Below are 13990 nucleotides of genomic sequence, written 5' to 3'. Positions count from 1 at the left end.
TCCTCTGAAGAGTGACAGCATGGGATCATCAAAGCAACTCTCAATCTGAAAACAAGGATTGTTCAGTATCATGGTTTACGGAAGGCTACAAAAAGCTATCCCAGAGGTTTAAACTGTCAGTTTCAATTGTAAGGAATGTAATCAGGAAATGGAAGGCCACAGGCACAGTTGCTGTAAAACCCAGGTCTGGCAGAACAAGAAAAATGCAGTAGCGGCATATGCGGAGAATTATGAGAATGGTTACAGACAACCCAAAGATCACCTCCAAAGACCTGCAAGAACATCTTACTGCAGATGGTGTATCTCTCAGCACAATTTGCCCTTTCTGCACTCATAGAAACACAACCAGATTAGCTTGTTGTATTTAGACAAGCCTCAGTCATTTTGAAAGAAAGTGCTTTGGACTAACAAAAATTTAGTTATTTGGTCATAACAAAAATAGTTTTGCATGGCGGAAGAAGAACACTGCATTCCAAGAAAAACACCTGCTACCTACTGTCAAATTTGGTGGAGGTTCCATCTTGCTGTGGGGCTGTGTGGCTAGTTCAGGGACTGAGGCCCTTTTTAAAGTCGAGGGTCGGATGAATTCAACCCAATATCAACAAATTCTATAGGATAATGTTCAAGCGTCAGTCACAAAGTTTACGTTACGCAAGGGTTGCATATTCCAACAAGACAATGACCCTAAATCTACCAAGGCATTTATGCAGAGGGAGAAGTACAATATTCTGGAATGGCCATCACAGTCCCCCAACTTGAATATCATGGAATATCTATGGGATGATTTGAAGCAGCCATCAAATTTAACTGAACTGGAGAGATTTTGTATGGAGGAATGGTCAAAAATACCACCATCCAGACACTCATCAAAGGCAATAGGAGGCGTCTAGAGGCTGTTACATTTGCAAAAGGAGGCTCAACTAAGTATTGATGTAATATTTCTGTTGGGGTGGCCAAATGTATGCACCTGTCTTATTGTGTTATGATATGGCAAAATTTTCATAAGGCATGTTATATATTAAAAGGAAGACGCTACTTTAATAGCTCAGCCAATGATAAACAAAACTCCAAAGAATTAAGAGGGGTTCCCAAACTTTTTCACATGACCGTAGTTTTAACAGACCCAAAAGAGTCTAACAGGATAACTGATTTGGGTGCATGAATGGCATATGAAAACATCCCCACACTAAATAAGTACAGTTTTTTCATGTACGACAATACATCTTTAAATGACATAAAGGATCAGTAAACCATAAAATTAAATGAATGTAAAATTGAGAGTGCTATTCTAAGAACTTTATTTATTTATATATGAATTAATTTTGTTACAACTGCACCACCTGCTGGTCATTTCCCGACCAGTTTGACCACCAAATGGTCAAGGAAGTTGTCAGGAGAAAGGAGGAGGACTGATTTGAGAAATCTTTGAAATTTTTTTGCTAACCAGAAAAACATCAGACAAGCCCTCTTTCTTTCTCCTGACAACTTCCGTGACTACTTGGTGGTCAGAGTGGTTGGAAAATGACCAGCAGGTGGTGCTGTTGTAACACAATTAATTCATATTAACAGTACATGTATCCTCTAATATCTTGGAATTAAAAAATAAATAAATAATGAATGTACATTGCAAAAGAATAGCACTCTCATCGATTTTACATTCACTTGTTTTTAATCTTTACTAACCCTATAAAACTCTATATTAGAGGGAAGTCCTAACTGTAGATACTGTACCTTCAACACATAAGAAAACATCTTGAGCCATTATAGAAGCTTTATAGAATTACAGAATAACAGCATAATATAAAAGGTAAGTCTTAACTGACTTAGTTGTTCTTAAAATAAAATATTGTATATTGTGGTGTACGGAAGTTTAGTTAATTTATATGTATATGGGGAGGCCTAAAATGGTCATGGATTGGTCAATGATTCATGGATTGGATCTAAAAATGCTGTGTATTTTGAACATCATGCAGATCTTTCAAGTATGAATGTTCAGTCCTTATTCTTTGGCATTCTACATTTCTGTCATCATTATCATACATCTTTGTTTAAAGGAACAGTAGCCCCAACAAATAAAAGTGTTTTAATACAATGAAAATATAATGTTGTGTTGCCCCACACTGGTAAAACTAGTGTGTTTACTTTAGAAACAGTTTATATAAACAAGCTGCTGTGTAGCCACGGGGCAGCCATTCAAGGCACAGGTTACATAGCAGATAACAGATGAATGCAGAATATCGTTGTATTTTCTGTTATCTACAAAGTATCCTGTGTTTTTTTTCATTTTTTAGATTGAATGGCTGCCCCCGTGGCTACACAGCAGCTTGTTTATATAAACTGTTTCTAAAGTAAACACACTAGTTTTACCAGTGCAGGGCAACAGTATATTATATTTGAATTGCTTTAAAACACTTTTATTTTTTAACTATTACTGATCCATTAAACTTTCACAGTGGAAAGAAAAAAAGAAAGAAAATTCATTCTCATATTGAGAAAGAAAAGTTTGAGCTGTTCAAGGATGACAGGTAAAGAATGATCAATAGAATATATAAAATAAAGTTTTGAATGAAAACATAACTAATAATAACTTTGGGCCTCAAATGAAAATTGTGTGGCGATTCCAGTGTGTAATATATATATATCCTTATTTACATTGTACAATTTTACAAAATTAGTACTCATAGGGTGGACAAACAATAATAAATGATTATAAATATGCAAAGACTGAGTGCTATGTTGTTAGACACACAGTAGGAAAGAGGTCCCTACCAGGTAGAGCTTACAATCAAAGTGGATGCTTGCTTATGTGGATCCTACTTTTTTAGTCTCTTTGAAGTAGAAATTTATTTTGCAAAGTGCATGGATAGTATACAGATACAAATAGGGAGTGCAAAAGTGCACAAAGGTTTGAGCATTTGCCTTAAATTCTGAGTGCAGACTAGATAATATTCTAGTACTCCAAAAGGTAGGTACAATTTGATAGACAACATGATCTTCTGATTCTATACAAACTAAAATATACTTTATATAGAATTAGCAAAGGAGTTTTTTTAAATCTCCCATTCTACTGGATAAGGTAGGGCAGACTGCCATTAATGCTACAACATTTACATAGCTCACAGAATAATATTTCTGTATTGGGTGCTGGAAGCTGTAGTTTATTAGTACAAAGATAACAGACTACTACTGAATGGTTATCAGTTTTTGTATCCGTATTTGCCTTCCTGAGTAAAATAACAGCATTACCTTGGTAATTCAATGGTAATGCTGTTATTTATTGAATGTTTTTAGATGTAAAAATGTTTTTGCAATTGTTTGTGAAGATTCTCATTCATCCAGGTCATGGTATTTCTGTAGAAATAAGTCAAATCAACTGGACTTTTTCTTTTCAATTTCAAGAAAAAAAAACACAGCAAGACCAGTTGATTTGACTTATCCAGTTGGTTAGTTGTGCAGGATGCAAAAGCCCCCAAAAGATGTTTGTGAATGAACCTCACATCTGTATGAAACAAAGCACTGTGCCCAAGGGACTTACCAGCAAAAAAAGAACCTTTTACTGTAAATAAGAAAACAATATGAGGTTGAAGCAGATGGGAATGCACGGGCATTAAATATGCATAAGCTTTGGACTGTGTAGCACAGCTCTCCCTAAGAGGCCCAGAGCTATAGAATAAACTCATAAACAATGAAAGTACCTAGCAACCTTTATTTATTGAGCACCAACATGGGTAATACATTATAGGGTCAGCATTGGTATTTCTGGGACACGGTAGGTACTGCTCTGAACTGCTTAGCACTGTCAGGTCTTAAAAAGGCTTAACAATGTAAAACTGCTATGGGTTACTGCCCAGATGCAAATTTGCCCAGTGCTTGTAAATGAGCCTGTATGACATTTGTGTTCTGTACATACATCTGTATTACATGGCCATGACTGTGCACTTTTAGATCAGCTGTTTCGCTCTGAGAGTGCAGAAAACCATGTATTAACGAAGGATGCTACTTGTCAGCATCCTGATTGGCCAATGTAAATTACTGATTATAAGATAACTCTGCCAATGACTTTGCTGTTGCATGGACTTGGAAACCTTACTCTAATCAAGTGCAGCTTGTCATGGTCTCCACTCTACTAGATTCTGCAAAGCCACAACATTTTTGTTTTAGGTGCTCAGATACTAGATGGAATGACCCATTTTACAATGCTACAATTTGACCAGTGTATGCTGTGCATTTGTGCTGCCAGGACTGCATTTGTACTGCTTCTGCCTGTGGTGCACAATTGTTTCTGTATTTGTGTGTACACTGTGGACTCTGCATGTAAACTGCCTGTCTTATTCAATCTGCTGAGTATGGCACAAAATGTAATGTACCATGCAACTGCTAGAGCATGGCACCATTACATGATGGTGGTAACCGATAGTATAGGGTTGCTACCTGGCCTGTAGTTTACCCGCCTAGTGGATAAAAACATACTTCCTCCCAATAGGAAAGAAAGATGAAAATATATGGAGGGCAGTATTTTTTCCAGCAGAGGCAATTAACAGTATTGTCTATGGCAGGGTATTTTGTAGCTCTGGAGCTACTAGTTAGGGTAGGGACACACTGGGCAATTTGGGGAGATTTAGTCGCCTGGCGACTAATCGCAGCGACTTTCCACGACCAATCTTCCCCGAATGCCTCCCCTCGCTCTGCGCCTGGCTAAAATGAAAAATCGCCTGCGCTAATCACACACGGCGATTCGTTTTCCGAAGTCGCCCGAAGTTTCCTCGTGAGGCAACTTTGGGCGACTTCGGAAAACGAATCGCCGTGTGTGATTAGCGCTGGCGACTTTTCATTTTATCCAGGCGCAGAGTGAGGGGAGGCATTCGGGGAGAAAAGTCGCTGCGATTAGTCGCCAGGCGACTAAATCTCCCCAAATCGCCCAGTGTGTCCCAGCCCTTACAGCTACTTGTTGTGGCTACAATATGCCAAAAAAGGATCACTATTGTCTATTTTGTAGCCATGACAAGTAGCTGCTACTAGTAGCTCTGTGTGTCTTCACCCTTAGGGTGGTGGCACATGGGGAGATTAGTCACCAAGTGACAAATCTCTACTGCGGGCGACTAATCTCGCTAAATGCCTTCCCACCGGCAGGAATGTGAATTGCCCTCGGGATGGCATATGCATCGCTTCAGTTTTCCGAAGTTGCCTCACGAAGAAACTTTGGAAAATAAAGCCATATGTATGCCATCCCGCCAGTGATTCACATTCTTGCTGGTAAGGGAAGGCATTTGGGGAGATTAGTCGCCCACAGTAAAGAAGATTTGTCACTTGGCAACTAATCTCCTCGTGTGCCATCACCCTTAGGGGTATATTTATCAAAGAGTGAAGTTATTGGTCGCCACTCTCCATTCATTTCTATGGGATTTTTAAAAGAGTATTTATCAATGGGTGAAAGTGAAAGTTCACCCTTTGATAGATACGCCTTTTAAAATTCCATAGAAATGAATGGAGAGTGACGGAATTTAACTCTAGAGGACTGTGGCGACCTCTAACTTCACTCTTTGATAAATATACCCCTTAGAGTTTCTAGATAAAGGCCTCTTTATTACAATGAGGCCACCCAGATTTATTGGAATCTCTACACAGGGTACCAAGTCCTACTACGTCTGCAATTCTCATACCTGTAAATCCAAACATGCAATTAAATTATTTCTGTTTTCCTCGTCTATCGCGATCATTTACACAACACAACACTAAATATTAAACTTCTAAATAAAGCATATTGTAAATGGAGATTGACGGGTGCAAAGGACCAGCTTAAACAAGCTTAAACAACTAAATATCTGACGATATTATCTGACGATTAAACAACTAAATATCCACCATTCTAGCGTCAAAGTCCTTAGTCATGTACCTTTCTTCCGCCTCTTGTTACCATGGTAATAACAGTTGTGGAGACGGGATGTCACATGACCCGGGCGGCCGCAAGTCACCTCTCGTTGCGACTGTGATGACGAGCAAAATGTGCGACAGAGCCGTGCAGTGGAAGAAGACTAGACAGCTCTTGGCAGCGGAGACACTGAGCCGAATTCATTGCTACAAGGACGAGCCGTAAACCCCAAATTGAAGGCCGGTACCGTAGCCTGATCCTAGGACAGAGCTCGAACCCTGAGCTAAGGAAAGACACACAGAGAGAGCTCAGGAAAGAACATTCTCAGTCATCTAACGCAGAGGCCCGGCAGCACAAGCGCAGGCCCCGTGCCGGGGTTCTAACCTGATTTCATGTTCTGGTAGCTGAGTTCTTTTCCTTATATCCGCTTTGCGGTTCTACTAAGGCTGTCATGGCCTCCAACACGGACAGAGAGATGATTCTGGCCGATTTCCAGGTACAGAACCAAGGGGAAGGCTGGTGGACTCAATGTAGCGATTGTATAAACATTCTGCTCATAGGTTTGTGTCAAGGGCATAACATGATGAACCCCCACCCTGTTATTCTTATAGAATCCCTGGCATATTTATTTAAAATGGCCTACTCTTGTACTAACTGAATTAAATACATGATAAGGAAGTAAATAGGTATATTTACTCTGCTTTCCACATGTTTAGTACTGGCCAGCTTCTTCTGTTTGGTGGGCCAGATATCTGATATACCCACAATTGTTATAATGATCATGTCATAAACTGAAGTAAACTGAATATATATATATATATATATATATATATTAGGGATCGGCCTTTTTCAGCAGGATTCTTGTGCCTGGCCGAACCAAATCCGAATCCTAATTTGCATATGTAAATTAGAGGGTGGGTAGGGAAATTGTGACTTTTAATCACAAAAGAAGAATTTTTTCCACTTTTTCCTTTCCTGACCCTAATTTACATATGCAAATTAGGATTCGGTTTGGTATTCGGTCGAATCTTTCACCAAGGATTCGGGGATATTATGTTAGAATAAAGACTCATCCTCACTACAGACCACTACAGACTACTGCTGGACTGTATGTGTTTAGAGGACATATTGGAATATTGTACCTGAGTGCATGAATAGATATTTTGACCTTCTGTCTACTGGGGCAATTCTTGGGCAGATCTGGCCCAGAACAGTAACCCATAGCCACCAATCAGTCATTTACTTTTCTTATACCACCTACAGCAGACTGGTCAAATCAGATTGGTTGCTATAGATTACTGTTGTGTGTAAATGTGTCCATTGGACCAATAACCTAAATATGTGATCATGCACAGTCCAGGTTATTAGATTAATGTAATAGTCCTCCAAGGGTGAGTAAACATTACATAGTAACATATTAAGAAAGGTTGAAAAAAGACACACGTCCATCAAGTTCAACCTTTTTTTTTTTTTGTTATCTGCCTAACTGCTAGTTGATCCAGAGGAAGTCAAAAAACCCATCTGAAGCCTCTCCAATTTGCCTCAGATGGGGAAAAATTCCTTCCTGACTCCAAAATGCCAATCGGACTAGTCCCTGGATCAACTTGTACTATGAGCTATCTCCCATAACCCTGTATTCCCTCACTTGCTAAAAAGCTATCCAACCCCTTCTTAAAGCTATCTAATGTATCAGCCTGTACAACTGATTCAGGGAGAGAATTCCACATCTCACAGCTCTCACTGTAAAACACCCCTTCCGAATATTTAGGCGGAACCTCTTCTAATCGGAATGGGTGACCTCGTGTCAGCTGGAAAGACCTACTGGTAAATAAAGCATTAGTGAGATTATTATATGATCCCCTTATATATTTATACATAGTTATCATATCACCCCTTAAGCGCCTCTTCTCCAGCGTGAACATCCCCAATTAGGCCAGTCTTTCCTCATAGCTAAGATTTTCCATATCTTTCACCAGCTTAGTTGTCCTTCTCTGTACCCTCTCTAATACAATAATGTCCTGTTTGAGTGATGGAGACCAAAACTGTACGGCATATATCTCTATGGCTAATAACATTCAACTACAACTGTCTAAGGGAGTCATAGGCCGTTGTGGTCTTAGGCTTTGGCCTATGAACTGTGGTGGCTTTAAAACAGATTAATCCTCTAAAACTCTCTCATTCAGTGTCCTACACATGTGCCTGTGATTAAATAAGTCAAAAAAGACAAAAGTTTTGTATATTTGTGTTACAAGTAACAAACTGGCAATCTGGGCAGCTAAGTGGCAGATGAGATTCAATGTTGATAAATGTAAAGTCATGCACCTGGGATGTAAGAATATCCAAGCCACTTATACCCTTAATGGGACTGCACTAGGCAAGTCCATAATGGAAAGGGGCCTTGGATTCCTTGTAGATGATAAACTTGGCTGTAGCAAGCAATGCCAGTCGGCAGCATCAAGGGCAAATAAGGTCTTGAGCTGTATTAAAAGGGGCATAGAGTTACTGTCCAGCGATTTGACTAATCAGTCCCTGACCAGCTATAGGGCTTATAAATGCCACCACATTAAATAATAAAAAACAGCCTGTGTACCAGTTGAATATTCCAGAAATAGACCTCTCTGTTTGTGACTAGAAAGATATAATGGTGGAAAGAGGTAGTGAGTACCAAGCTTCAAACGCTTGTAATGCAAATCTTATACATGTTGCAATGTTTACTGAGATCAATATGGGCTTTATAAAAAAATGTGCACTGTGATTTCAGTGAGAATTAAATACATGAACGGTTAATTCTCTGACAAGGTATGAAGACTTGTATGCAAACAAAGAGACTTCATTGAAGTTGGGTCTTTCTGGAACTCATTCAAGCTCCACCCTCTTCAGTGTTAGTGTATTAAATACCCATTGTGGTCTCATAAGGTGCAGAGTAGCCAAAAAAAAAAAATCTGAAATGCCACTGGCGTACCTAAAGAAACAATAAAAAAAATCAGAGATAACATTTGTGGGGATGGGCCAGCAGTAGACATCATTATGAGCTTGCATGATTAAAATGAATAATATTAGCAATAGGTTGATATAGAAGAGGTGCTTTATCATTAAATATATATTAAAATTAATTATCTGTTAGCCTGGGTACAGTGTAAATATAGTAACTGATCTGTCACAACAAATATTCTTTACCTACTATTACCTACTATGGTAAGAACAATAAAAGCAGTTGCACTACATCTGCTGTGACATCACGGGATCATTTGAATAATCTGGCTTTTGTGTTTCTTAAATTGCACGTATCTGTTTTCCTGAAGCCAGAGTGCCGCACCCTTATCTTTGCTGTGGGCTTTCTGGTATAGCCCTTTTGCTGTCCAATCATTATCACTGCTATTGAGTCAATTTTGTCGTTATCCCATGGATATTTTGCTAGCCTCTACACTGGTGTAGGTGGTGTTATGTTGGACCCTTGTGCTGCAGAGTGGTTAACCAAAGTGGCAATAAATTGCTATATTTAGGCTTGTGGAAAGAATTGTGAATTATTAGTAGTTATTAGTATTGAGTATGTTGAATCAGAATTCTCTGGATTCTGTTTTCATGCTGAGAGGTGACTTTGGATTTGCTGACAGTCTCTGATGCTATGCTAATTGTTCTGGCTCAGCCTGTAGTTCCCATGAGTAAGCAGATAATAGCAATGTTTTGTGGCAGTTAATTGTAACTAGATGCCACCCTTCTTTTATGACAAGCTTCCTTCATATGTATTAGAACTGGGATGTTTTGCTGAAACCTGGGTTATAAATAGTACATGGAAGAAAGCACTCCTGTGCAAACATTTCAAAGCAGACCTTCCATAGAATCTTTTTAACTTACCGGTATCTGTTAAAGGCTTTTAAATGTATGCATAAATGCTTAACCAGCACCAGACATCGCTTTTTATGTATTTGCCAATTTGCAATGCAGTAAGATGCTGTGGTTTAAGATGTACAGTGCTGCTATAGATCAATTTATCTTCGCCTCGTTCATCCTACTTATTTTTATTTCCCGCTTTATAGGCTATATTGTAAGTGGTACGATACTATTTTAAAGGAAAAACAGGTTTATAAATGTGATTTGTACTTTTACTTTGAGTTTCTCTAAATATTTGTATCGACTAGTGTGTATGAAGGATCTTACACATCCTCCTAATTGTAAGTAAAGAGCTGGACAAGAAACAGATGCCAAAAACAAAAAAAACACTGGCACAGCTTGTTGCCTTTTCCTACAAACATTTAGGGGCAGGTTTATTAAAGTTTGAGTTTTGTTTTCCAAAAAATTTGAGTTTTCAAGGTAATTTTTTGGTCAAAGATCAATTTTTCGGGATAAAAAAAACGATTTTTTTTCCTAAATGTATTATATCCCGACCCTGGAAATAGCTTTAATCCAAAAATACACCATTTAGAACCTGTTGAGGTCATGTAGGAATTAATGGCACAGGTCCCTTGAACCATTTGAAAATGTTAATAGCCTTCATGATGGTTGAGTTTTGTTTGGTGGGTTTTGCCCGAAACTCGATCAATTCGAGCAATAAGAGTCTTTTTCAGCGAAAACTCGGTTAATTTGAGTTTTCGGGTTGTTAACCCTGAACTTGCTGAAATGAGTTTTTTTTTACATTTGCTTTTTTTCTTAAATAAGAAACCATTCACGGTATAAAAAAAACTCTAAAATTCGACCTTGGATAAATAAACCCCCTAATTTGCTTGCTATCAGGTATGTCTATAGATGCGCTGGCTTAACACTTGGTATCAGCTGTTGCTACTGTATCTCGCTGCATGCATTTAAATATTGCTGGCCATTTCCCACTATAACACTAACCTCCTATGCAAGTTAGACAAGTTTTATTTTATTATATGACCTGACAAGTTTTACCATGTATCATATTCAGAATCTCTGCGCACTATAGTTTGCCATATGTCTACAAATAATCTATTGATATGTTGAAACTGATGATGAATGAATAATATTTATTGTACAACTTTAATATATGTTAGTGTTTAAGGGGCTTTTTTTCCTCCTAAAGGGAAGGACTGTCATGCTTGTGTTTAGGCACATTACACACAGGGTTAGTCCATGTGTTATTTTGCTCTGGAGTAGTAACCCATTTTATCTAATGAACCTTTTACTTTTGTTAGTATTACAGTAGTTTACCAGGCACAGCTAGTTGCTGACTAGTTCCTATGATTTACTTCTTTACAGTAAATCTGTACCTCTGCTGTGCATTCTTCTCCGTTCCATAGGGGCTTAATCAGAGGTTAATGTACATCTGATGAATGAGTCTCATTCTGCTTTCTCTGCTTTTAGCTCTGCTTGCACATTCTCTTTCTCAAGAGAACCATTGTTTTTTTTGTTTTTGGTACAATTATCCGCTTTAGCATTTCTCACAGACCTCTGGACAGTTAGATTCACTTAATAATCCTGTAATGGTAGGACATATTGAGGGCAAATAATAGCTAGAGAAATTCTGTATTATTTGGGGTGTGGTCAGGACTAGAGCCACTTGTTATAGCAGAGAGCAAGCTCAAGAAAGCAAGGCACAACCCCCTGAGATTGATGGTAGGTAGTATGTACAAAAGAGGGCTTCCTAGATGTGCAGGCTTTACTGGACACCACTATGGTTAGACCTTTTTCAGGTTATTTGCACAAGGCATTGCTTGGAGCCAAAATTAAAATGATGGCTTAAGGTAGATATCATATGGGCATGTTAAAGCTTTGGGCCACAGGCACATCACACAGAGGGATTAAAGGATAAGTAAACCTTAAAAATAAGTGAATCTAAAATTGATAAGAACATTTGCAATGCACATTCAAGATTTATTTTTTTAATTCCAAGATATTAAAGGTTACATGTACTGTTTATATGAATTGTTTTTGTTACAACAGCGCCGCCTGCAGGTTATTTCCTGACTATTCTGACCTCCAAGTAGTCAAGAAAGTTGTCAGGAAAAACAAAGAGGGTTTGTCTGATCTGGTTCGGAAAAATTTACAAACCTTTCTCAGATCTTTCCTAACCAGAAGAACATAAGCGCAGTCCTCTTTCTTTCTTCTGACAACTTCCTTGAGTATATAAAGAATATCACTGTATACTTTGTAACAACATGCCTTTATAAACAGGTTAATTGATGCAAGCAGCATACCTATGAATAAAAGAAGACTTGCCTAGGGGATTGGCAGCTAAAAATGAAGAAAATGCGAAGGTTACCGCATTTATATAAACTATAGTCGTGTTTCTCATGCAAATACGTTATTACCAGTACAGGGCAAAATAATATTATATTATATACTTTAATGCAATTTCAGTTTTTGGTGTTAATCTTCCTTTAATGGCTGAATTATACTCAGAAAAAGTAAAATAGCAGTTTTGAATGGGTATAATTTTTAGCAGTCAGCCAGATCAACATAACTTGCAGGCACTGACCAGCACTAAATGGGAACTGCATTTAGCAATGTTTGCTGCAGAGGAACATTACAGCTATCAACTGCACAAGCTAAATACCAATTATCTTTAACTTAAAGTTTATGTAAATATGTAAAAGTGTAGTTTCCCCTGCTCCTAAGCATTCCAGAAAACGGATCCCATAAGTACCGTAAAACACCATTTCTGCCTGAAGAATTATTTTAGATAGTAAATACAGGGTTTGGGCTTTCTCTGACAATTGAAAGATAATATGTCCGCTTGGGACAACAGTGGGACAAAGCCCAGATGGAAAAGACTTTAACTAAGTCCATCTGTCTACCATGCATAGCCACGTCTAGTTTCCCACGGAAATTAATACTGCGTCTTTTGCATACTTTAATAGAATGCATTTCAGATTTCTTAGGTGCCACACAAATGTGAAATTTGTATTGGGGAAGACATATTAAAGGGGGAGATATGTATTTTACAGAAACTTAATTTTGTACCAAGAAAAATGTTCACGGAGCTATGCATGTTCCTGCAGGCAGTGGTGTAACTAGAGTGCGCCGGGCCCCCCTGCAAAGAAAATCTTCAAAGGGGCCCGACGCACTCCTATCCCCATCCTCCCGCCCACTTCCCATTGCTGCCTCTGCCCGCCCACGTCCCTCCTCCACCTGCTTACTCCCGCCCCACCGATTCCCCCTTCTTTGCCACAGGTAAGAGAGCATCTGGGGAGGAGGGTTTTTTTATTAGCTCTAGAGAAAGCAGACCCCACAGTCTGGGCCCCCCTGTGACTGCGGGGTCTGCTTCCTCTATAGTTACGTGACTGCCTGCAGGGCTTCACATGTAATTTTTTCACAAGAGCTCTAAAATCATGACACCCATACAGGAGATTCATGGAAAAATAATTTATTAATCTTGGCCTCTTATAATTAAATCCATGTGCTGAATCACACAAAATGGTTCTTTTCGCCCTGCAAAAAAAAAAAGAAGAATAGAAATATGCAAACTGTACCCACTTTTATGAGATGCTGCTTGACGTATGCAATGTATTTGCATGGGTACACTTTTTCTCTTTACATGCACCTTTTTCAAGGGCACCTACATAATTGAGATCATTTATAGTTAGTTCTATGTCATTGGGCTTCTGTGCTGTTTACCATTCCATAACAAGTGCGGCACAGGGCTTTAGCTTTGGGGCCAGGTATTAATCAAAATGTTTCCTCCCATGTCTAGGTGACAGGATAGGTGCATTTCCATACCATTTTCTATACTTGGTATTCATTTTTTGTTTGGATGGTGTTTAAAACAAACACAAATTTTACTCTAAGAACTATCACCCCTTAACTGTACTTGGGCAGGGGAATAGAATTGGAGCACTTTGTTTCAGATTTCATACCATACCCCATAATCTCAAAATAAATGCAGTTTAGTATAACTGTCCTCCAATCTCTTTTTCTGCAGGCTGCAGGTCTTGGTCCCAACTTGCACATAGGGTTGCCACCTGGCCGGCATTTTACCGGCCTGGCCGGTAAAAATGATGGTTGATCCCAATGCTATTAATAGGGAAAAAAGATAAATATAAAGGAAGGCCAGTATTTTTTTCCAGAAAAGGTGGCAACCCTACTTGCACGACTTTCTCCACCGACAGATAGAGTCGATATACATAGACTGGAGGGCAGGAATAGTAAAATTAAAGAGATGGG

General features: G+C 38.8%; 1 protein-coding gene across 1 annotated transcript in view; it reads left to right on the top strand.

Moving 5' to 3' along the window:
• The first annotated feature begins 6009 nt into the window (after positions 1-6009).
• The window catches only part of faf1.L (Fas (TNFRSF6) associated factor 1 L homeolog), a 151137-nt gene continuing 143156 nt past the window's right edge, over positions 6010-13990 (top strand). Inside the window, 1 exon segment of the mRNA NM_001091736.1 lies at positions 6010-6365. Coding sequence (NP_001085205.1) covers positions 6321-6365 — 45 coding nt within the window. The 5' untranslated portion in view covers positions 6010-6320.

Source organism: Xenopus laevis, chromosome 4L, assembly GCF_017654675.1.
Source record: "Xenopus laevis strain J_2021 chromosome 4L, Xenopus_laevis_v10.1, whole genome shotgun sequence".
Lineage (NCBI taxonomy): Eukaryota > Metazoa > Chordata > Amphibia > Anura > Pipidae > Xenopus > Xenopus laevis.
Note: the sequence above shows the minus strand (reverse complement) of the source record. Positions and strands in the feature narration are given on the sequence as shown.